The following is a 26,204-nucleotide window of genomic DNA, read 5'->3' on the forward strand; positions in this document are numbered from 1 at the left end:
AGACCGTACAAAATGGATCATAAATTAAAAAAAAAAAAAGAAAAAAAGAAAAAAAGAAAAAAAGAAGAATAATTCATACTCCGTGCTGCTAATTTACCTCCAGAAAGCCTATGTTACTTAAAAATCCTGTCAAATAAATAAATTTCCTGTTAGGAAAAATAATGAACAGAAGACTTTTTTTTTTTTTTTAAATCACTGCAAAGTACTTTTTAGCTCACTACGCGTCAATCAATTTTCTTCTTAACCACTGCAGTACAAGTGCCTAAACTGGGGACCAGACGGAGCCGTGAAGGCCCTTCACTCCTCCAGGGAAATGGCCGTCTCCTGTAGAAGCCCCTCTACAATTATAAAAAAAACATCTCAGCTCCTGGATGCGACCCTACAGCCTGGCTGAGGGGCTGCTCGCCAAAGATGCTTCGCAGGATTATCATCACGATCGGTTGTGCACTGTCAACGGGGAAGTTTGCCCTGCTCTAGTCTGCCAAAAGGTCTGCCGGTAATATGCCGGCTGAAGAAAGTTACACAGTGAGGAAATAAAAAGACTGCCTTGGCTGAAAAGAAATGGTGATGGTGTTACTAAAAATGGTCCTTAGAAAGTGATGTTTGGGTTTTTTTTGCCCAGTGAGATTTTTTTGCTGGGATGGGGAGGGGATGGAGGGGAGGGGCAGTGGAAGAGGCAAAACAAAATTAAAAAAAAAAAAAGGAGGAGTTATGAAAAACCTTGCTCCTACTGGTAGACAAACTTACAAGACCAGCACAACAGAAAAAAGTTCTTTTTTTTTTTTTTTTTTTCCACTACATTAACAGGGACGCAAGTTCTGGAGGAACAGAAAGCAGACTATATGTGCAATGCTAGTATCTGTACATTACATAGAAATTGTTCGCTTCTCTTTTTCTGCCATTAGTTTTTATCATCCGTTAATACAGCAAAACGTAAAATATGCCTTTAGCACACAATTCTAGGATTCCCTTCCGTCTCATTAAATTTTTTTGTTTGTTTGTTTGCTCCCGCAGCAAAGGGCGCTGCGGTGAAACCAGGTTGTGAGTGACCAAAACCCATGACGTGATCTGGATTGGTAAGAAAGAGTTTTGCTAGCTTGTTTTTGTGCAGCGCTCCCACCTAGATGCGTCATCGCCACTAGTTTCAAATGCACATTTTTGGCCTTTTATTTATTTTTTTTTCCTTTGCTTTTTTTGTTTGGTTTTTTTTTTTTCCCTCTTAAATCAGGTCCTCGGTATTAAGAGCAACACAGCATCAAGGATTGTTTAAACAAACACGGCATAACTTGAGAAGGCCATGAAGTGTGCCGTTATCTATCTCTTTCATTAACATAATGAAGTCTGTCTGGAGGGACGGAGGATGGGGGGAGGGGCGGGGGGGGCAGCAGTTACTGTCCTCTCCGGGCCAGCCTAAAAATTCCAGTAAAAAAAGTCCGAGAGTTTCCTTTCGAACAGCATGAAGATTTAGGAGTACACACAATATTACCACTGTTTGGATTAACTCAGAACAGTAAACCGAGCATTACGGAGGGGCTTTTTGTTGTCTCTTTGCTTAATTTTTGCTGAATTTTCTATAGACTAGTGACCAAGTGAGCAGGTCCTTTTGCATTGCCGTCCGGGGGCGTTCCCTCTTTGTTTGGCGGGACTATAAAACCGTCGCTGCTGCCTCGACCTAGCTGGTAGTAAGTGTGTAGCTGATGGACGTGGTTCCTGGAGCCGAGGTTGGGCATGCTTTTGTAGTAAACATCATCGGTGTCGCCGCCACCGCTTTTGGCTGGCGGGGGATCGGTCTGGGTGCTGGCGGTGACGCTTTCTGTCATGGGCATGCCGGCCAGCGCGGGCATACTGGTGTAGAGAGAATCCCTGTTGGGCGACTGGAGGTCGTCCGTGTGCTCGTTGGTCAGCAAGGGGAAAAAGCTCTCACTGTTGTCTTGTGGGATGCGCCGCCGGCTGTAGAGGTGGGGCTGGTGGTTGTCCGCCGAGTACACCCGGGGGGGCAGCAGCGGGGCGTCCGACTCCTCGTGGATGAGCTCCAAGCCCAGGCTCTCCTCATGGGTGAAGGAGGTGGCGTCGTCCAGCACGATGGCGTCGTCCTCGCTCCCGCCGCCCACGCTGTTGACGAGTTTGTTCATCAGGTTGCGGCTCTGCTCGCTGGAGCGCTCATGGTTGTTCAGGTAGGAAGGGATGTAGTTGGAGGTGAGTTCCTTCAGGATCTTTTTCTCGAGGGCGTTCTCGGTGTGGTTGTACCCGCGGTCAAGGATTTGCACGCAGTTGCTGAGGTACTCGCCGCTGGCGATGCTGTAGCTGTTGCCGTGATTACCATTCAGTGGTAGAGTATCCGTGACACTTGTATCCCTGGCATTGTTCAGAAGCCCCTCTGAAAAACATTACACAAGAGAGGGTGACTTGTACAAACAGGACACTCACGCGGGACGTGCACACTCAAACCCCCTTCCTAGGCTGCCGCAGCTGCTGGGGCTTGGCAGCGAAGAGAGCGTCGCGGCCAAAATAGGAGGGCGCAGCTCCAGCTAACCAGCTTTAAGGTCTTCCCACCGAAAAAATGGAAAGTGCCGTCAAGTATGTGACTTGATGCGGCAACAGCTGGCGGGAAGGAATAACCTCTCCTGGCTGGTACCTCCTACAGCTCTTGCACTTTGCTTTACGTATTCCCAGGGGAGCTGAGAAATAGGTGACCCTGGGCTGGTCCCAATTGCCCTGGCTCCAGGCGCTTTGAAGGAAGCGGGCAATTCCCCCGAGCTGAGGGAAAAGCATTCGTAGCCCAAGTTAATCATTGCCCAAACTTTGTTTGGGAGTGTATCCCTCCTAGAGGAAAAAAATAAATCTGTTCTCCCCTTTTGCTGGGCAGGCTGCCAGGGGAAAGGCATAAGGCCTGAATGGCAGGATTCAGGGATTAGCAAGGTGGAGGCACAAAGTGCTTCCTGGCCCAGACTTTTTTGGAACAAGGCTAAATGCCCTACCTCTCCTGGCACAAGCGCATGGCCAAAATTATTTACTCCACGCTGGCCGGGTGGGGATTTTCTAATACAATCGATGTTGGAGGCAGCTGCTGTGGGGTCTTGTGAAGCCTTTAAAAATAGCTCCCATTTCACTTGCAAAGTTAAAGCAGAGGGTTCAGCAAGTACCATCACTGCCATGGTACGGTGGGCTCGAGGGAACCTGCGAGGAGTAACAGGGTCGTGGGGTGCCCCCCAACTAACGGTCTATCGCATCTCCGTAGGTGTCTTAACACTGTCAACATAAGGCTGGAGCTCAGCTCTTTCCCAACACGCTATGGGAGATGGCAGGGAAGTGCTTTCAGAGCAACGCAGCATGAGTGGGCAAGGGAGAAGAAAATCAGGCTCAGCAGTTAAACCGCCACGTTTTCTTTTTTGGGATTATTGGCCTTCTTGGAAGGAGTGCAGGCATGGGGATACATGAAATAACGTATTGCTCTTTCAGCTAAGGGCTTCGGGTGTTGCCAAAAAATGGCAAGCAACTCCCAGCAAGCCACTGTGGATTAGAGGAGCCGTTAGCTGACAATTTCAGATGAACAGTTGCTCATACCATGCTTGGTACATGGCATGTGTACCTTCCGAAAATACAGGATTCGGTCTATATCTGTGATGGAGTAGTTGCTGCATGTCAAGGGCTGGAAAGCGCTACTGCAGGCTTTCTTCTTGCTTTTGAGTGGAAAGCCCCGAATGTGTTGGTCACCTTTTAGGTTTCTGAAGCTTAGAGGGTGCTGCCGTATCCCGGGTTTCCCAACAAACAAGGGAGCTATACCAAAAAATCAAGTAGCCATCACAGACATAGAGCAAAGCCATTGATTTTCACAGTGGAAGCTCTCCAACCGAGTCACGATGCTTGGGGAGAAATGGAAAGTGAGCATTTTGGGGGGAGGACCATATGTAATGGGTGACGGGTACAACAGCATCTGTCTGATGGTTGCATTGAGTAACATATGCATTGAGGCGCTGAGCGCTGTGCTTCTGCTGCCAATGCATAGATCTGGGGTTTGGTGGGGAAATAAAATGGAGGCATCGCAGGTGAGAACAGAGTAGGGTCTGCAATGAAACACGCCGTATAAAAATGCCATGACCTCGCAAATAAAAATGTGAAGTTTAAAAAAAATCATACGCACAGTCATATGAGAAACTACGCTGGGTAAACGATACCACAAAAACGAGAAATAAACAAAGAAAGCATAATCTAATCTCATCTATATATATATGTACACATACATATATATATACACACATACATACACACGCATAAACGTATATATACATATGTATATTCATTTTTTATTTCAAAACTGTGAGATGAATTTCCTTTATTAACTACGTCATCTATATGTGATGCAATAAAAGTGAACTAAAAAAAATTACATTTGATATGCAATGTTTAGCTTTACTCCCATACTTGTCTCTCTGTAGGGCTCTAAACGACAGCATGAAGAAAAGGAAAGAAAAAACAACAAGTAAGCTTACAGCGACAGTAGGAGAAACATGAGTAAAAAGCAAATTGATGATATGCAGAAAAGAGAGTTAACGGAAATAATTTCCACTGCCCAGAATACACGAATTTGTTACATGGTTTATTTCAGGTTAAAAATATTGACATTTTAGACAGAAAAAATATTTTACGCGCAATATTCAATAGACTACATTTTTATTAAAAAAAATTATCACATTTAAAACGTTTTCCAATGCCATTATAAAATGTTCAGTGTGCAACACAAATCAAGAAATAATGCCTGGAAATTTAAGAAAAGTCTAAAGTTGGTAACGGTCATGCTTGAAAAGACAGGCACTGTTAAGGTCACTTCCAAAGTCTTAAAATGAATGGCTTTACTTACTGTTAGTTATAATAACCCCTGGCAGTTGAAACCAAAATCCATTTCCTTGCTAAAAATGTTTTGCCGTCCATCCTTTGCAACAGTGCTTTGTAAGAGTATGACTTTGCTCATCACGGGGCTGCTGGCATTTTACAAACTTTGGTAAGTCAAGTCTGCTCTTTTTTTAACCGAACACATGGCAAACTACATGGACTTTGCAAAAAAAAATGTAAGAAAGAGGAACTGTAGTTTGAATAATGATATCGCTAAATGAAGCTATTGAGAAGAAAGGGTTAAAACAAGAAGAGCCAGAGATGAAGATGAAGAGCCAGTGATAACTCTCAGCTTCCCACTTTGCAACAGTCTGTGGCGCGCTGGGGTTTAACCAGAGCTCATTAACGGGATTGCAGCCTTCTCTTAAAATTAGCTCTCATGAAAGCAGTTAGGCCGTTTCGAGAAACTCCTGTGTCCGAGAGACCGAGCCAGTGTATGTCTGTCAGCTGCCAATGGCGGTGAGCGCTTGGCACGTACTGTGGGGTGCCAGACCCCTCACCTACCGTCTCCTCCTTCCTCTATGCTCTGTGTCCCATCAAGGAATTGCTTTCGCCCCCGGGAAATGGGACCTTCGCCTTTTAGGGTCTGATTTCTCACCTCTTTCCAAGGGTTTTTTTGGGGGCTCCCGACCCCTGGTGTGTCTCTACTGCAGATGGGGCAGCTTCGGCTTGAGCAGAGAGGGTATTTTAAAACACATAACTGGGGAGGGGGAAAGGAAGGGGTGGACCGGATCAGGCCCCAGGTTTCTTATAGCATCCTGTCCCTGTCAATGGCCAGCACCAGAAGTGGTAGATGAAGGTGCAAAAAAAATCATAGTCTTAGTGATGTGGAATGAGTTAGTTGGATGACATTAGCTAGCAATGCCTTCACCACACGCCGACCCCAGCCAAGGCACACCCAGAGATGGTGACAGCGTCTACTTTTACAATGCACTATCATCGCTTTAGTGTGACTGCTGGTGAAGCATCCTTAAATCCCGAAGAACTGCCGAGGCCATTAGGTCTGGTTGGTTTTGCTAACCTTTGTTTCTGCTGCGGGATGTCCTAATATTCACAGTTTGTAATTGTCCAGGGACAGTAACCAGTCTGAAAAGCAATAGCTATACCAGTTTTACAGTCATTAATTAACTTGCAGCCTCCTGAAAAGAATGGGTTGGGTTCTCCTCCCTCTGAAGTCAATGGCAAAGCTCCAGGGGCTTAAATGGGATCAGTACTGGTCCCACCCCCTTTCTTCATCTCCCACGGATGAAGCCTGGGTAGGTTTCTCTGTTATCCATATGGCTGTGTTGCACTGAATAGCACTTGCAAATCAATTACGCTATTTTTGTGAAATAAAATGCTGTTAGCTCAGGTAACTGTATCAGAATCTAGTCTTAAAAATTAGAAGAACACAAGATTATTAAAATGCACGTAAAACCTTTTTGTCAGATTTCCGCCCAAATCACTTGGGTTCAGTTGAGGCACCCAGACCTGAACATCAGGACTTCTCTTAAGCCAAATGCTGACCCAGCATTACCTGCTGCCACGTGACTTAAAAGTCCCCCAAACCTCAATGTCATCATGCAAGATACTATACAGAACATCAAAGCTCATTTTGACATTTGTGGTACACTGAAGTTCTTAAAATTCAGAGTGTTTCATGATTAACAGTAGCCCTTTTTTAAAAAGCGTTTGTGGAAGCAAATTTATTGCACAAAGTTAGCATAGCTAAGTAAATTAATGAACAGCAAAAAGGTCAAACGTGTGCTTTCCTTGTGCTTTGAATGAAAATACCCTAGTGATACAGTTCAGTATCTATTTCTATCGTAAACAATATGCTGCCATATAGTACAAAGGGGGTTCTCCTGCTTGCATTATAAGCATCATTATTTTCCCTTCCTTAGAGATCCTTTACTGGAAAGGGATGCCTTCATTGGGAGCGGAGAGCTGACAGAGTGCTGACATACTTGTGCTTGAACACAGCGTTACTCTGTAATGATTCAGCCACCTTGCAAGCAAGCCAAAAAAACCCCATTAAAAAAATCCCACGGAAGTGGCAGAGCAGGATGGAGCCACCAACAGACAGGAGCTGGCAGTGCTCCACACTGCCCCGCTCCTCCTCAGGTCCTGCTTAAACGCATCTGCCTCTCCCTCATGGAAGCATCAGGACATCAGCTCACAAACATAGTCCCTTCCCACAGCCGGAGCAGAGACAAACACATAGGTGACAAGAGACTGATTTCTACAGCAGAAACCTCTGTTAGGTACAACTGACTCTACCTGTTTATATTCCATTGCCGAAAGGAGGATATGCAAGACCTTCTAGTTTCCCTACACCTTTTTCTATTCTTTTTTTTTTTTTTCTTTCTAATAGCACATATAAAATGTATTAATGCAAACGGCAAAACATTTCTTACAATATCTAAGCTCTGCTCTTTGGAGCTGACCTACGCTCCTCGCTTCAGCTGTCATTTTTCTTAGAGATCAAGGGCAGTTTCGCTTTATTTTGCATTTTTTTCCTGTGCAAGCCGGTGTGTCGCTGACCACATTTCTCTATGCCATTTCAAACGAGAGCAGCTTTGGTGGCAAAGGCCATTTTAGCTTCACTTACCTTCAAAGGTGTTCCTGTTTCTGAAATGAATGGTTTAACAAGGAAATGTGCTGACAACAAAGAGAGGAATGGATACATCCAACGAAATACACATACAAGACCAAAACAATACAAAAGCGAGGAGATTGGGAAAAAAAAAATCAAAATAAAACCCACTATGAATGCTTTGAGTAGAACTGACGAGGGTCTCTCAAAGTGAATTTGATTGCTCATGGGAAAAAAGCCTCTGGAAAATGGAAAGATGCATTGAAATGAAAGGAAGGGGAGGGGATCTTTTTTTTTGTGCCCAGTTCCAAAAAAACAAAGTGTGTGTGCGGGGAGGGGGGGAGAGAGAGAGAAAAAAAAAAGAAAGAAATGGGCCAAAATAAGCCACGGAAAATGGAATTCTCACTAGAAAAATTAGAGAGAAACTCCAGCACACCTTGTGCGTTGTACATGCTGACAGAAGGGTTGTTATAGACCGCCGATTCCCCGAGCAATGTATTATAAGGGTTGTTAGTGCCATGAGGACGAAGCAGAGCATTGGTTATAAGATGATTAGCCATGGCTCCTGGAGCAGCCCGATAGAAAGACAGAGAAAAAAAAAAAACAAAAAAGGTCAATCAGGCAAATGTGGTATTAAAAAAAAGGGAAAAAGAACATTCAGAATGACAACAATTGAAATAGTCCTGATTACAAGCAGCCAGCTAATTAGACTCGGAAAACCGTATGCCACTAAAGCAGAACAGATGTTACTGACGATGCACAAATCCAAACCAATGCAAAAGAAAATGTATCAGAAAGCGGATAAGCTACATTTATGGTGGTTACCCAGTCGCTCGGAGTGTAAGCAAGGCTATGCCCACATGCTTGCTACAAAGAAAGAAAGGAAGATGCCAGCCTACACAATGTGGGGGAAAAACTCTCCGGAAAGTGCCAAATGAATAAAAAAAAACCCATAATGACTAACAGAAAACAGCACATTCAACTCCCACTATGGGCTAGGATCTCTTTTACCGATCCTTTGCAACACATCTAAAATCAAAAAAGTAGAATTAAAAAGAAAGGATGGAGAATGTGGCCTCTCCGAAGACTCTCAGCACTTATCAGAGAGCAGCTGTTTCTCATATCTAAGAGGGCAAGTTTCACTTCAGCTACTACTCTGGCACCACCGTCAAGCACATCCACAACCACCTGAATTCACCTTTGAAGGTGAGAGCACCGTGGCTCCATCAGGTGTTTCTATCAGGAGCAAGAGCAGCCACGGAGACACATGTTTCAAGGCTCACCATCTGCCCCGCAAACACATTGCTTCCCCACTCCCAGACCTCTTTGCTGTCATTTCCAAGCACTCAGCCAGAAGTTGTCCTCCCGGTTTGGTTTATCCCTTGGAGTCGCAGCCTTTGGACTTGTGCTTTTCAGGATCATCACGGCTTGGCAGGTGGCTGCCAAGACCTACCTTGATTCCTATCGCAGGCATCAACCCATGAAGCAAAGCCTTCCCCCACCTTTTAGCTGACCTACAGGACCAAAAAACCCATTAAGCCCTTGCTCCGAATCTCCTCTGGGATCCAAACCGACTCAAAAACTTGCCCCCAGGGCCATTCTCACTGTCATCGGTAGAGACCTAGAGCAGGAATACTCAAGGACACACCATGGTTTTTACCTCCAGGGCTAAATTGTTAAGACAAAATCTTTCTACCAGGAAAGTAAGTCTTTGGTGGGGCAACTAGAGCTAGCCAGGACAGGGCCATCAGAGGGTTCAGATGACCTGGCTGTCACTAACATCTGATAGCCGCAACCCAAACAAGCAACTGAAAAGCCAATCCCCAAACCCAGCAACCCTGGCAGGGATGCCTTTGTCAATGGCTGGGGCACGGAGACTCCATTTGCCTCTTTTAGGGGTGGAGGTGGTCCCGTGGCATGGTGGAGGCAGTCTTTGTGAGGCATGTGGGGTGCTGGGTACAATCTCTTCTCTGCAACTCATTACCTGATTTTCATTCCCTTTTCTTTCTTTTTTTTTTCTGGATGGAGTTGCTGAGGATATATAAGCCCCAAGGGCCTCTGGCTGGTACAAATCCTCTTAGTGGTGAGCTCTCTGAAAGCTCACACCTACTAATTATTTTAAAAAAAGCAAAAACTGGCCAAACCTAAGGCTAGGCAGAGGCCTCCAGAGCTGCCTCTGTGGTGCTCGTATGCTGGCCTGGCTCCATTTCCCGGGACAGCGTTTCTTCGTGTCTGTGCAGGTAGAGGAGAGAGCAGACCGCTCTCCTGCCTCTCCCTTACCCTCCCCCCAGCCTTTCCCAGCCCCAGGCGTATGGCGTTAGCGGATCACTTAATCTGTCTTTTGAGCACAGGACAAAGTAGAAGGCTGCGCTGTATGGGGGCTGCATGCCAGGGAGGCTCCTCAACACATGCAGCTGGAAAAAAAAGACTTGTTTTCTCTCACCTGATATTTTTGGCTATGCTGATGGAAAGCAAGATGAGCTGCTGTGTTTGGAAATAAGGAAACAAAGCTGTCTCCTGTAAGAAAACATTATATGAACGCTTAACTAAGCAACCTTGAATGTAACTAACAGGCAAATGAGTCAATTCTTTCTGTCTGGTAATGTATTTTCCATCAATCTCACGTACATCTGGCATGAGGGACTGTATGAACCACTTCTCTTCTTGCACTAGTTTTATACCTGCATGAGTACTAAGTCCATTAAAATTGTTTCTGCTTTCATCCCACTTTTAATCAAGCCACGCCACAAAAGATTCAAAAAGGGACTCACTTTTATACAGGTAACGGGAATGTCCAGAGTTAATGCCAGCCACAAATTCAGAAGTGATATAATCCTCCCATTTGAGATTTAACCCCATCTCCAACTCAGTCCCTATGAGATTTGATACGGAGAAGAATATACCCACCGCGTGGTTTCGAACACTTTAGCTTGAGACATCTTTAAATGGCAACTGCCAGAAAGAGCATCTCACTCTATATATCCCCAGTCTGATCTTGTCTAGCGATCCCTAGCAGGTGGGAACAAGCTGATCCTGCCACGGCTGGGCAGGTTGAGCTGTTTCGCATGGGGGATGCTCTCACTACGTGACAAGAGAGGAGAAGGGACCAATCTGTGTCAGCACTTAATGCTTCGCTCACCTACGTTCGCTGGGGTGGTGGGCTCTGAAGCGAGCTAAATTCACACAAACCTGGCTCTTTTGGGCTGTTACAAACTAGATAGTTTCTGGCAAATTTTAATGCAGATACATGATTCTGACTACAAACTTGGCAAAAAGTTGAAAATACAGAACAAGTAATTTTTGCTCTCTCGGGTGCGTAAAAGAGGGGGCTTGGTACAACAAAACAGCCACCCATTCCTGTATGCAGCTACTAAGCAAAAATAGTGCATCTTCTGCCTTCCTCTCTGTTGATTGCTGAGGGTGTTAAGATTTTTTAATTTACTGATCAAAATGCCACTTTTGATGGCAGTGCTGAGTAATTCTCCTGATGCAAATCCAAAACAAACCCACTGCTAACATGTTCAGCTACCTTTCAATACCTTCAGGAACCCAACTGGGCCCTAAGCACTCTGCAGCAGATTCCTGTCACGGTAGGCTGGCCATGGCAAACTTCACACTCTCTGCGGGTCACACTAAATGTAACCTTTGGCACCTTAAAAACAAAATGATATGTACCTTGTATTCATTAATTTGGGCTCTTGTTTCTCCCTAACTGCTTTAGAGCTGCAACATTCCCAGCCTCAAAGGATGCTGAGAAGGACTGCATTCAGGCTCCAAAGAGCCTACAGTTAAAGCTTTAGATAAAACAATAATACACCAAACAAATCCCCATTATTGGGTTTCTCCTTCCCAGGAGGGAGAAAGAAAAAGGTAACACCAGCTATACATTTAAGTATCATCCTGCCTTTTTCATAACACTTTATCATTGCTATAGCAACCAACGGGGCTATTAGGAAGAGCGGATTAGGTCTGAAGACGAGGCATGAGCAGAAGGAGCAGGTAGACTGCCAAACTATGATCCTGTTTGCATGAAAACAGCCTTGGTAATAAACAGCCAACAAAAACCCAATAAAGCAAGCACGGGATCAAAGTGGCATGCTCTCCCAAAATACCATGAGAGAAAGCAAAGAGGCTTATTTTGCAGCCCTGCCTGTGGGTGTGCAGCAAAGGCCGGGCGCTGGGGCTGCGATTGCAAAGGTCAATGCATGTCCGGGGACCTGAAAAGCAAAAAGAGCAGGGCTGTGGGTGCCCATCGACCACCCTGAATCTCCTCCCTGGCAGAGCGCTCTCAGGACATGACCCTCGGCAGCTGTCTGGCTCAGTGTTGGCAATGTGCCTAATATCCTCAGCAAGCAGCAGTTGTTCATTGTTTATTTTTATTTATTCACTTAGGGCTGGATCCTTGGCTCTCAGCATCTGTGGTGCAACACCAACTTCTCCTAGCAAATCCCACAGCCCTGTGTCATCCTTGCTTCCCTGCATTTCAGTAATAATATTCCCTACACAAACCCCTCCTTTGCCATCTCCCAAAGCACCTGAGCCCAGCACACAGCCACCACTCTTTATTTGCTTTAGTTAGGATGACTGCCTTCAACTCAGCTGCATCGAAACACCTTCAGTTCTGCTAGTCGAAGATACCCTACTGAAAGCAAATGCACTCTGTTTCCAAACCCCTATCGTGCTGTGTACATGTGGGAGCATGAATTTGGGGTTGGAAAAAAGATGGGGCTTCAAATCCACAGGTTCATCTGGGCATCATCTTGTTCAGTGCAATGAGATCATCACAACCAGCAAACTTATTTAACAGCAGAACTCACACTTCTACAAAAATATTCCCTACAACCACACCGGTATAAGTACAGTCCCAAGTCTCCTTGTTTCCACTGATACTCAACCAAAGATTAAAGTTCAGCGCAAAACACAGCTACCAGGCCAGCTCTGATATCCAAAATGTCATTGAAATTCAGGTTTCTGGCAATGCCAGTGCTCAGTTCAAGGTTTCCTGATGCTGAATTTCCTCAAGTGAAGGATTTACAGACTGTGATCACGAGGGGAAAGGAACGATGCTCTTACGGAAGGCAAGTATTAGCTGGGTAACACACAGATGCTCCTGTCCCTCTCACAGCATCGGGGATCCTTGTGATCCAAGTACCGAAGATCCAGCCTTTCTTATCGGGTTTAAAAGGCTATGAGAAGGCATGGCCTGTGCTCAGGGTGCAAAGGGAGATCTGGAGGGTTGCATTTTTGACTTGCAAAATGAGAAAATCTGATAGGGAAACCAACCAGGACAAAGAAAACAAAAATCCCACAATTTTTACCATCACTCTAGCCACACACAGACGATTCAGATAACTACAGTTATCTGCTTTGTGTGCCTATGAAAGCAGGTATTATTTCAATGACAGTATGCAACCAAATGGTACCTTTTCCTTCCCTTTCTAAGACAGAAATTGATGTTCTTGATGCAGGACAACACTGAATGTAGAAACAATTTTTTGGAAGAGTTTGGTGTTATGACTGTAAGGGAAAACTGCACCTTGTTAAACACAAGTATGATTTATCCACTCACTGAAAGCAAAGGATGAAAATGATGATGACAAGCACATGTTGCCAGACTCTAGACTGCATCATTCAGGAACAAAATTCAAATAATTTCTTGTGGGCAGCTGGCTGACAAAGCCACATAAAGGCATTTAGGTTAACTTGAATCATCTGCATGGCCTACCCAACAGGAAGGAAAATGGACCCAACTGCTCCTCCAGACTTTCTGAAAAATGTCATTCAGCGTGGCTCTACCAGGCTGAAACAGCTTGAGCAGCACTGCTTTAGCTGGGATCATCTGTCCACATAGGTAACAACACCCTCATGTATCTTCTTTGGCTTCGGGTCTTTTCAATCGCATGCCAAAATCAGCTCTATCCTTGCTATGTGCATTTTAGAAGGGTGGAAACTCACTGGGGATGGGGAAATTTCCCCCACTGCCCAGCAGACATACCAGAAGTGCAGTTTTGCTGAGAAAGGAGACCAAACCAGTTAACAAATTTCATTGGACAAACTAGTGAATCAGCTGAATGCTTAAAAAATGTCCATACAAAAATCAGTATTTTCCACATGAAATGTTTTCACTTTTTGTCCCAAAAGAGTGGTTTGTATGAAAGCTGACTTTGACTTTTTCATATGATGTCATCTTTTCATTAGAGTAGAAACAAACATAAATAGCTTAGAAAAAGCACATCTGAGTCATAACAAAATGTTTCATTGCCCCTGACCCAGTAGTCCCAAAATGTAGTTTTTCTTGGGCTTTTTTTTGTTTGTTTTCAGAAGAAAGAAACAATAACAAAAGCATGTACTGCTGTGTTTTTGGTCAACCTTAATCTTTCTGTTTTCTTCCCATTTTGCCAACCATGCAGCTCCTTTCCCGCAGGGCTAGGGCACGGTGCTGTACTCCTCCTGCCTGCTCTCCCTCCTGAAGCACCCAACTTATCTTGCTATTCACAACCACCATAAATCAACACCCTCAACTTCTCACACTTCATATACTTGACTTCAGACCACCCCGCAGAGACAAGTGACAGAGAGAACATGGATCATTCCCTGAAGGTACTGTGGTGCCGGAGCTATCAGGGAGCACAGTCTAGCCCAGACACCAACAATATGGTTAGAGATGAATCCTCTCCTAAGTGTCCATTAAAAAAACGCCACAACATATGCTGCCTTATCCTAACTGTAGTAAATATCTCCTTAACTGGAATGTTACTGAAAATGCCTCTCTGCACTGATATCAGTTTGTAAATTCTGGCTGGTTCTGTACATCACTTAGCATTAACTTACTTATTCCACTTTACTCTTGGGGAAAGAAAATACATTCAAAGTAGGTTTGTAGGAGTCAAAGCTCTAGACTTCTTTGTGACTTTCCTTACCAGCATTCAGTAGTGTCCTTTTCTGTGTTACAGGCAGAGTTTTCAAGTATTTAAAGAATTCTGGTCTTCCACATGTTCACTTGCAATTTATTCCAACGATGAATGCAATTATGAAAAGTGAAATCACACGTTTGCTGGAGGATAACAGGTATTTTCAGCATCTTTCCTGGTTCCCTCCAACAAATGCTCTGACGTTTAGATTTATCGAGCTGTGTTCTTATAATAGCCAACAGGATTCAGTTAATAAACTTCAATAAACCTCCCTATTAAATTTCTCTCAAATAGGTTTGTTGTCACTTGCAGCATCTAATCTATTCATTGAGAAGCTATTAATACTGACTGCAGCGAAATGGAGTTTCAGCAAATGAGGTTGTTAAGCTCTGGGCCATCTTCTGCCAAATGAAACATCCCATGCTTTTATGCAGAGACAGGGGAGGGAAAGTATTTCTTTGCCCCTTTTTTCCTTCCTTTCTTCTGCAATGATTTCAGATGACAAACCTCTGCTGGATTATAATCTGCAGGCTATGTTCAAAACACACAGCTAGTCTACATCATTGTATAAATATTTGCCCACTCGCTGATTCCTTCTCAACTGCCTGGAGCAGAAATGTTGTCCCAGGATGGGACATTTCTTTTTACCACCACTACCCCTTCCAAGGGTTTATACCTCATTGTACGTCAACTATACAAACATGCATTATCCCTAATTGTTCCTGCTTATGCTTATTTCTCACTAGACCTGAGCACCCAAGACGTGCGGAGAGCCCTGCCTATGGTGGAAATTGGACCATACTTAAGCAGCCATGCTTTCTTCCTTCCTCCTTCACAGTCATCATATTAAGATTGCTCTGCAGCAATACTCTGCTGGATCTAATACTCCCCAAAGCCTGCTCTGATTTCAGAAATTGCCTTGCCCTTACTTTTCCTCTTTAAATCTGATCCACCTAATGACTGAACTTCCAATTATATGGCTGTCAATCCTAAAATCAAAGCCAGTTCATAATATCTCCCAAAGGAAGAATGTCACGTCACTCACTGAAATCACTGCAACAAATCTCAGCTAACTCAGTCCCAGGCAGCAGAGAAGCAAAATAAACCAGAAGACAATCGACAGTGGGATTCATTTTGCACGTAGGCAGAAATAGGAGTTAAATTCCCTAAGTTTTGATCCTCGATGCAGAAAATCATAATTTTCCTGGCATAAAATGTGAGGCTGATTGATTGAAAAAAAAAAAAAAAAGGGAAAAAAGAAAAAAACAGCAGAGGCAATTTGCTAGTCCAAAAGGATGCTGAGTTTCCCTTACAAACAGAAAATACTCCTCTGCTGTCATCTATTTCTCTCTACTTCATATGTGATTATCAGGATGGGTCATTTTGAGGCCAGACGCTGACATTTAGCCAAACCAACGCTTAACAGGGTTGCAGAGATTTATGGCTTGCAAACAGCAATCCCTCCTGACTGATTTGCTGCAACTGCACGTGGACTACTCCCTCCAAATACACCCTCCATCTGGGCGATGGGCCCCAGGCAGAGGTATCCATGGGGTCACGGGAGGATGTGTGTAGTCTGTAAGGGTTACAAGAGGGAACGGAAGAAGCAGAAGGGCACGGGGGCTGAAACCAAAGAGCTTGATCAGGAAAACACCAGTGGTGGTGAGATGGGGAGGTAGAGGAACAGCCTCCTACACTGGGTAAAATGGAAATTTCAAAGTCCTGATATAAACCAACCATGCTATTTCTTTTGCAGGCTCTCCCCCATGCTGTAAGCACTGCTACAAGCATTCGTGGTGCCAGGACAGGAAGCACTCTTGAACACTGATCTCCCCGGTGAAGAGCAGAAGCTGCAGCACTTGAGAAACTGTGGCTGGACAAGATGCTAGAAAACAGCCCGCAGGCTCGCTCTGGATTAGCAGAGAGATGCCGCCAGGGACTCTCACCCTGCTTCTCGCCCCTTGATTTCCACCAAACAGACAGGGGACACTTATGCACCTCCAAAAACCATTACCCCTTTCTCAAGCGGCAGCCTGGACTGAAAAGGAATAGAAACTGAACTTCTAGTCGTACTCCAGAGGTGGGATTGGCATTGCTGTTGCCATTTGTGGCTAAACCAGAGGCCTCCAGGCTCCAGGACTGATGAATCCCTTGAAACAAAGACTAAATTTCCCAGGACTGAGGGCTTTGCTAGCCAGAGGGAAGGGAGATGCTCGAGGGCAAGGATCACTGCATCCCTCAGGTTCATGCAGCACCTTGCCCCGGCTGACTCAGCAATGGTGAGCAAGGACAGTGTTAAGCACCAACACCTCTCAGCACTCTGCAAAAAGGATAGGTTCTGGGGAAAAGTGCCGTGTCTTAGATTTAAAGCAATGATGACGAAGAAATGAGATTTGCATATCGGCAGATGATGGTCTCTGAATGGTCACAGAGGCTGCTGCCCCTACCAGGGCCATCCCAGGCTCAACTTTGAGAAGTCCTCTGCATCTACCTCCAGAAAACCCTGAGCATCACTGCAAATGGAGCACAAAGCATTTAAAGCATCTCCAGGGGGAGCTCAGATTTGAACAGACGCACCTCTTGCTCCACACCACATCCCTATTTGGGCAGTGATGGTACTCACAAGAGCAAAGTGTCTGCAGGAGACAGACACTTTTCTTTAGTCCAATTATTTTTGAACTGTTTAGTGCTCAGAAAAAAAAAAGAATGCAAAGTATTTTTATACCCAGGAATATTTCAGTGAGTTTCCTCTAGACATCTGCAAACGCATTCATGAACAAGGAAAGCAACCGCAGGCACCTTGGACATCCCGGGAGTCTGCTGTGCCGAACCTGCCTACCCTAGTACCACAACAGGAACAAGAATAAAAGACAAAAAAGTAATCATCTGGCAAACTTGAAAACGTGTTTAAAAATTGCAGTGGTCATCACTAACTCTGCCTGCCAACTTGCGTGTTTGTACAGCCACAACCTGCTAATTTAAAATGAAAAAATCCCCACACCGTAAAACCATCTCTCTGAAAGACATGACATGAAAACTGACTGACTTCACAGGAGAAACTGGGGCACTGTTTGCTGCCAAGTGTAAAAAGAAAACAAATGGAAAGAAAATAGAGAAAGTATTTATTCTCTAATATCTTTAAGCCACAAGAAGAGCCACAGGTGTTACTCAGAGCAGGTAAGAAGCATTTAGACAGACTGTGATAGATCAGTTGATGGCGCCCTCTGAATATCCTATCAAGATGAGCAGAGGCGTTTCCACCTCTCCCAGAGCTTGGCTGCTTGCTATTTGTTTTATATGCAACATAAATTCAGCAGAAATCTGACTGTCACGCCGGTCACATCAATCCATCAAGGAGCGAATGAGCATCTTGAGAAAGCCTGATGCATGACAACAGTAGCGCTTCCATGGTCCAAATTTCCACCCGCTCTCCGCTTTATCTAGGCACCAGCAGCAAAGGGTCAGCATTGCAAATGGGCTACAATGAGCAGCAATTGCTCTTTGAAGTGTACCGGGGATGGGGTTTGAGATCCCTGGGGGAATCTTAACTTGATTTTCCTTTTTCCGTTTTGCTCTTTCCTTTTCTTTCTTTTTTCCTCCTCCTCTCCTTGTCTCTCCTTTTAATCACACCAAACTCTACCCTGTTTTCACTGCTGTATTGCCAAATTACACCCAGACCATGACACCCACCACCCCTGCAGACAGCTAAACCGAAGCATCTTCATCTCACAACACTGAGACACATCCAGCAGCCCCTGTCTCTGAGCAGAAAGGGAAGATTTGGAGAGAGCGACCCAAACCTGACTCACTGCAGTGCCCCAGTGCTAACCCACAGCTCCCATCTTCTGGAGTGACAGTCTCCTACCAAAGGAAGAATTTCACCTTCTACTGTGTTTTCTAAATAACTGCTTCCTAAAAATGCAGGATAATATGGCCACCTGAAGATAATTTAAAACTTCACCCACCCTCCCTGCAACACACACAGTCATCCCTGCTGAGTTAACAGCGCAGATACGATTTCAGCCTGGAAATCACAGCTTAATTATATTTTTGGGTGGGTGGGAGGAATTTGATGGGAGATTTCATTTAGGAAACAATCAAGTCTCGGTTGGGTTAGAAATCAGGATATTAATGTTCTTCATTTTAATTTTCCTCTCTGACTCAGATTCCCACTGTTTGAATTTGAGCTCAATTTGTTCTGTTCATTATGAAGAAATCCACATGAATTTGACATTAAACTGATTATCTCTGAAAACAGTAGCAATAATTTCCCTTTTTCCTGTGTACATTTCAGATTAAGTCTTTGTGGTTGATATAAAAACGCAGGGGAGAAATAATAAAGCAAAGGGAAATCAAGTATTTATTCTGGAGCGCTACTTAGAAGCTGAGACATGCAACGACACTTATGCATTTGGGAAGAAAAAGCAAGGGGCAGGGACAAACAATACCCTCATTTCCATTTCCCATTTCAGCCCATTTGCATGGGAACAAACAGGGAGTGAATATGGCTTTCCTAGCCAGGAATAATATCTGGTGTGCCAATACTGGGGATCTTACGGCTTTGTGATGACTGTTTGATGGGGTTTGCTGGCAAGAGCATGCTCTCTCATGAACGGACCCTTAGGGCCACAAGGATGAATTCCTATTTAAGACTCACCGTCCTGCAGTAAGAGCTGCCAGAGGTCCTGGGCTCCAATCCTGCACCAGCTGTCAGGGTCCTGATGACCCCAATAGGCCTTAGTGGCCCCAATGAGACCCACCAGGGACCCACACCCCTTGCTCAGCCCTAGGCACCCAGTCCTTGCCTTGTGTCTTGTCTCCTGGCTGGACCTTGGACCTGGGTTGTAGCCCAGTTTCCAGCCCTGTCTCTGTCAACATCTCCTGGTGCTCTGGGCTGGACCCTGGACCTGGTTCATCCACTCACCTTGCCCAGGGCTGTGGACAGACGCTGCTACCAGCACCCAGCTCTGCCTGCTGGCTTAAGCCCCTGCGGGACCACGCCCCATCAGTGAGGTCATGGCTTGTGCTTGACTGCTCCTCAGCTCCCAGGTCTTCTCCCTCATGAAACAGCTCTGCTCTTACAGCTCCCTGATGTTTCTTGTCCTTCAGACATGTGGAGCAGTAATGTAGACCACCAAGAATTCCCTCCAAGAGACCTCCGTGGATGAGGGTGGTGGGGATGGTGTGCAGTGCTTTGGGGGTGAGGGGACATAAAGCATATATGCATATAACCAAAAGACAAGAGGTGCACGTACTCCTGTTTGTATAGCAAGACTGTTACTGGAATAAACTATTAAACTTGCTGTCTAGTTTGTAAGCCAAGACTCAGAGCATTACAGCAGGAATACAGCACTTGACCCAACACAACAGACTTCTGCAGTAGTTTCTATTTTCGAAGAAATCTGGTGGCTTTACCCCTAGCCCATTTATTTCTCCAAAGAGGGAAAAACCATTAAGATACAGTAAGCGTTTGCCACGAATGAAGATATAGTTCCCCTTATCTGCTAACTTGAATGAATACATAGCTCCATCAGTGCATTCTCCTATAACAAAGCACTGCCTCATACCAGTGACAAACTCTTCTTTGTCTCTGCTGCTCTCGAGCCTCACCAAAACAAGGAACGCGCCTTTCTTTAATAGATAACTTCCATTTTTCCTCTGGCAAAAAAAAAAAAAAAAAAATCATCCCCCTCCAACTAGAAAACCGGAAGGGTAACAAAGTACCATATAGTTCATGATTTTTTTTCTCTCCCAGTTGTCTCATATCCAAAGAGAGACAGTAATTACTGTATTACCTCTCACCTAAGACATGGATAAAAATAGGCTGGAGTCGCATTGCTGTTTCATGCTATGACTGCTTGTTTGCAAGGCTGTCTGAGCTATCCAAGTGCTTTTTGACAGTAACGCTACGAAGGTGCAAACAGACCTGTCCCCTCATGCTCCTGAGGTGGCCACTTGGATGCACCCAAAGCTCAGGCCCATGCTGCACCATCAGAGCCCAGCACTGCTCATGCTTACAATGGTCCCCTGCAATCCACTCCTCTTGCCATCAGCACCATACTGAGACATCCTGATTTCCCTTGCTGGCTCCATCCGTGGGTACAGCACAGGTCCCTGATTAGATTACCAAAGCACAAGTACAGCAGAATTGGAATAACAGTAATGCTGTTAATTGCTTTTAATCTCTAGCTCTTTTTAAAAACTGTCCTTAGCCCAAGTACCAAAAAATCTGCTGTTACAACCAAGAAGTCATCTGCTCCGCCTTCTCCTCATGAACTTAACACAAAGGAAAACTCTGTTGTTTTCCCTTCATGCCTTCTACTTTTCAGCCTTCAAAGTAGTAAGTTTTAGCAAACAGTCCATCCTACATGCATCCCTTTTGTCCAGTTTTTCAATATTGCATCCAAGTGCCTGTATCAAGACCACTTACACCAAACACCCTACAGGCAAAGGCAAACTTCTTTTTTCTACTTATAAGGTAATCATCTTGGTTCAGCTTTTATACCTCTGCAAGTTTTCAGCACTGGGAGAAGAAATGTAGAGCATAAGGTGGATGTGAAATAGATGGCAGAAATATCCACCTAGACCCATGGTGGGAAAAATTGGGCAAGGTTGTGGAGTGGGAGTGCAAGGAGCAGGAATTCCCCTGGATCCTGTAACACAGTACATGACCATGGGGTAGAGTGGCATGCTCTTCATTTGACAGTAGAAGAGGAAATCCATGGCTGGTTTCTGTTTCCTTCTTCCTGATTTCAGTGGTATAACAACCCCAAATCCACACCATTACTAAACCATAACAAGCAGCAAGGGGAAACAAAGCCTGAAACATTTTGGACCAATCCATAACTAGACATTATCTTCAGGAAATATCTGAAATGGTCGTGTATGTCTTAGGAGTGAAGCGTGAGTATAGTTTTCATTACAGAACACATTACATCAGGCAAGTTTGGGGTTATGCCTGAAATTCCTGGTATGATAAATGAGAGTAAGAAAAATAACATTATGGCCAATTACTATGGGGGGAGGGGTAGTAGATAAAAGAGGATCTGGAGCTGAAAAAAGCCATAAGCAGTGTAATATCTGCTAAATCAGAAAAAGACATAGCTCCATGTCTAAAGGAGGGATGCACTAACAACAGACAACATATTCCAGACTGATGTCCAGGAGCTTCATGGAGGAAGAAGAGAGAATGGGATGGTATAGAGAGATGCTGGTCATCATACAGGAATATGGATAGCTAGAGCAGTCTTGCCTGGGATGTTATCAAGTGGCAGAGGACTGCGAGTACTGTGAATGTGATCAGGGGAAAAAAGGCTTAAATGAGAAAGTACCCCAGTTGCAGGATGTCTCACTGCTTTCTGCTCCCACAACAGAAACATGAAAACTCAGCGCTGGCCCAGGACGTGGAGAAGGGGAGTCGGGCCAGGACCTGGAGGATGGGGCGATTCTGGGGAGAAAGGATCAATTTCTCCCTGTTTTAGAACTTCAGCTGCTGTCTGAAGGCTCTGGGAAAAATACCAGTGCACAAAGAATGTTTAATTTGGGATAATACAGATACTTTCATGCAAAAGGTGTCTAGGCTGGGAGGGCTGGAGAGGGATTTCTGAACAGGTATGCGAGCCTGTTGTATCAACCTCGGGCATGGAAAGCTACTAACCATACAATTCAAGGCTCGCACTTGACTCCTCTGAGCTTTTCTTGCACACTTGTAAATAAAACATTAATGAAACCCCTCCTTTAAAGCTTGATATATATTAAAATATTAAGAGGAAGACAAGAACTGTGAAAACCACATTGCCCCACTGTTCAGGCTGCAGCTCTCTCTGGAGAGACTGAAGAAACAACTTATGCTCTATGCAAAGCCTGAAGACCACAAATGTTTCTTTTCAGCTGGAATAAACAGGATAAAGTGTGAAATATCTGGGGCCCCATGCACTTGAGATTACTGTTGATATCAGGCGTATTTTCCTAGCAGAACTGACCACCTGCTGCTTTGGAGATGCTAACTCCCAAAGAAATGTTTTAACCTCCATTTTGCAGATACTTCTGTCTACCAGAAAAGAAAAAAACAAACAACAAATATTGTGCCTCCCTGTGTGAAAAAGAGGGAGGATGCCCCTGTATAATAGTACAACTTACTCAAGTCACTCAAGTGTCCCACCTAAAAGGCTTCCCTTCCAAGACAGTTATCAGGCTGCTTCTGTAGTCAGTGGAGAGATTCAGGCCCTCCGGGTGATTCATCTCATCCAATGTTACACAAGGAAAATAGCTGGATGAAATCTGCTTTGAAGATGCCTCCCTTGGCAGTTCACTTCCCAACTGACCTTTAAATAACAGGCACATCTAGTAACAGGCTCTCGCCACACTGGGATGAAGATTGCCCACTTGAAACCTCTTCACAGCTTTCCCAATTTATGGTCATACTACCTTCTTTGAATGGAAAAAAAAGCCTAAACTGAAAAAGGAGAGATGCCTTTCTTTTGCCGACAAGCCCAGAAGATCCTGTTTGCTTGCTAAAGCATTTACCTTTGTAGCCTCGGCTGCATCGGAGAGCAAGTCAACTTCTGCACTAACTAAAGGAGTGAACATTTCATGCATGACACGTTTTGGTTTGACATCAAGACGGAGCGATGGATGGCCGAGGGAAACAGCAGTTCTTGCCGTAACCTTTGTGCGACAATTGATCCCCCTCTAAATTAGCCCCGGAGAAGCCTGGCTGTAGCTCTCCAGTCTTTGATGCAAAGACAGAGAGAGATGCGAGGGCAACGCATGTGGATAAATCAGGTATATGCAGTAACAGCATCTTATAGCTGTCTGTATTAATGAATCTTCAGTGCAAAGAGAAAATATACTGGCACAAAAACCACCAGAGTGGGTTGAGGGTGGAAAGTACATCTCCATTTTAACTACACTTCCTTCCCCTTTGCACTGATTTGGGCAATATATATAATGTTCAGAGAACTGAATCGTATACCCCTAGTTCCCCAGCACTCAGTAGTCAATATTACTAACAGCACAGCCAAAATCCTTCAAGCCTATCCTCAGGCAAAACTCATCCTAAAATCAGTAGGAATTCTGGGTGAATAAAGACTGAATAAGAACCAAAGTCCCAACTCAATTCTCAGTTGAGGTTTGCAGTCCAATCATCAGGACTGGAAATACTTTTGATTTTCACTGTCATGAGAGAACAGCTGGGCCCAGTAATCCCAATTCTACCCCCTCTTAATTCCAGCATCAACTGGGCAGATACACAAAACAGACTTTGGCATCTGGTTGCTCAAGGCTAAGCCATAAAGTAATTGTACTGGAGGAGAAAGAAACCAATCTCTGAGGGTCTTTTTCTGGTATTCCCTTACCGTCGTTTTCCTGCAACTCCCTGAAAAAGACTTTTTTTAAAAAAGCTGTTTAGATTTCCTCCTGTGCCAGGCACCACATTTTGTTTGGCATATACATTTCTGATAGCCTTTCCTCTGCAAATGTCTATAAAGTTCACATCAGTCAGTTCTTCAAACTAGGTATATTAACATCGACGCAGACAATTTTGTTCCAAGCACAGTTTTTTCTTACGTCTATGCTCTGCTGTTCATTTTTGCTTCCGTAAAGATGACAGTATTGCTACATACCCAGGACAATCAGGACTCCTGTGATGCTTAACACAGGTTGTACAGTGCCATAACGGCCCATTTTCACCGTCAGCAATGAGGCCTGACACCTCAGCAGCTTCTGGCACTAGCAGTTTGCTGAGGGAAAGGGGAGATTTCTTTTCAACTTCATTTCATTTATCTTTTTTGCTTTTCCTACCTCCCTTCCAGAAATGACAATTCTTGAAAATGCATGTGTAAAAATAAAGAAAGTAAAGGAAAAAAAGGCAACAACCACCACAAAACCTCCTCTCAGTTATCACTGTAACATTTCTTATGTGGGAGAATAGGGTTCAGTGCCGTTTGAGGTGAGGAGGAGGGGGGAGGGGGGAAAGGGGCAACATATTTCAGACTCCTTAAAGCCATCACAAGAGTTAGAGATATGAAAAATAGTTTATAATTACCTCTGTTGAGTGAAGCTGAACTGTTTATATCTCCAGTAATAAAGGAAGACTCGGACTGCTTTCGAACTGTGTCATTCCACATCCTACGAATCCGGCTCTGAAGAGGGATTGAACCACAGCAGGTAATGAATTTTTAGCAGCTGCAGATAGGTTTCTTTCTGCCTCACTAAAGATGGCTATTGGCATGTCTAGCTCAGGATGAGACTTGTTTCCAGCCAGCTGTAAGCAAGCGGTTGCTGTTTTGCTATAACCCACCTTGTGCATGCCAGACCCTGCCTAACTTCGTAACACAAATGCCTATCTCAAAGAAGAATTGCATGATTGGATTGCTTACTTCTTAATTAAAAAAAGCAATAGAAATCATATGCTAGAGAAACCCAGACCCGTGTGAGCTACAGATTTACCAATATAGCACCAAATAACAGAAAAATAACTTACACACAGAAGCACACATGCTTCCCGTACTATCGCAGATAGCTTGTGTCTTATTTTTTGTGAAGTGTAACAGAAGACTTGATCTGTGTCTTGGTGTCCCTGAATGAACAGAAGTTTTCTATAGCTACTATCCACCTTGGGGAATATTGGGGGAAAAAAAATCCCCCACAAATGAATGACTTCTGTTCCCCTACTGAAAAATCTGTGATGGTTTTGCCATCTGTGGTACAGCTTCTGCTGCTGGGGAAACAGTGTCCCAAATATGTTGGTCTTCTGTTTTGTTTCTCAAATATGCTGTGGAGTATCTACCTCTGTGGCTTTTACGCCACTGTCTCGCTCCTCCCCAACTAGACCTTTCAAAAGATCAAAAAATCAGCCAATACGCATCTTGTGAGCGGTTCAACCACAATCCCTGTGTGAAGATGACTGAGGAACCCAGGTGTCCAGGGGAAACTCTTCCTCACCTCACCTCTCAGAGTATGATGGAAATGTCCCATGGCTGCGTGAAAGTGGTGCTAGGTGGTCTGGGGGATTGGGAAGGCTGGTTTCCACTGTGACAGACCATGTTTTGCCTAATTGCTAAAAATCCAGTGCTTCCTGTAGTGGGATCTTAGCCATGCGAGATCTTCCAGGGCTTATTCATGTGGTCACAGCTGAAAAGTGCCTCCTAGTCTACTCATTACCTATGTAGTAACGGCATCTCCTAATCATGCATTAGACCTCTATAAATGGAAGCACAATGTGACATGAGCCCCATGCACTTTTACAGCAATTATTTTTCACCTGGACATTTAATCTGTTGTATTTCTCTGACATGATCCATTGTGGATTAATTATTCTGTTTCCTAACTGATTTTCAGAGAGAAAAAGGATCTTAGGAGTTTTCCGCCTCATGGACTTCTCTATTCAAAAGTCAGATGCTTTCAACAACTCAGACTGATCTCCATCCACTCTCCATCACCTGTGTGAGGTTCCTCCTGCCTACAATAGGTCTCAGGCACTTCCATCCTTCCAATGACAAGCTTCTGCAGGCAAACCAATCTTCCTTGGTACCTCAAACCTCGCCTGCCATGAGGGAACTGCTGCCAGGAGACTCAGTTCACCCTTAAAAGGCCTTGTTTTATTGTGCTGAGACTGCCAAGAGGGAGGGCCTGTTAAAGTCAAGTCTTCTCAGACAGGAGGGCACCTATGCAGTAGCTAAGTTATGTAAAACCAAAGGCTTTCAAATCAGCCACTTAAATGTTGCTGGATATAGTGAGTTTTGGACATTTTTGATTACTGTGGGATTTGATGGCCTACTGGAGAGAGGCTCCATATTCTATTGCTCTTATTTGCCCCACATAACATC

At 44.5% G+C, this 26,204-nt stretch overlaps 1 protein-coding gene across 10 annotated transcripts in view; it reads right to left on the minus strand.

Moving 5' to 3' along the window:
* Window positions 1–814: 814 nt before the first annotated feature.
* ADGRL3 (adhesion G protein-coupled receptor L3) overlaps window positions 815–26,204 on the minus strand; it is a 334,544-nt gene continuing 309,154 nt past the window's right edge. For 4 of the 10 annotated variants that reach the window (XM_050895377.1, XM_050895374.1, XM_050895375.1 and 1 more), the window contains 2 exons: window positions 24,422–24,518; window positions 815–2,377 (listed from right to left, as the gene is read on the minus strand). In XM_050895377.1, coding sequence (XP_050751334.1) covers window positions 1,572–2,377; window positions 24,422–24,518 — 903 coding nt within the window. In that variant the 3' untranslated portion in view covers window positions 815–1,571. Of the gene's footprint in view, window positions 2,378–4,388; window positions 4,441–7,901; window positions 8,031–24,421; window positions 24,519–26,204 lie in introns of all 10 variants that reach the window. The other 6 variants (XM_050895380.1, XM_050895381.1, XM_050895372.1 and 3 more) reach the window with 5 other exon arrangements.

The sequence above is a fragment of the Gymnogyps californianus genome, chromosome 4 (assembly GCF_018139145.2).
Source record: "Gymnogyps californianus isolate 813 chromosome 4, ASM1813914v2, whole genome shotgun sequence".
NCBI classification, from domain to species: domain Eukaryota; kingdom Metazoa; phylum Chordata; class Aves; order Accipitriformes; family Cathartidae; genus Gymnogyps; species Gymnogyps californianus.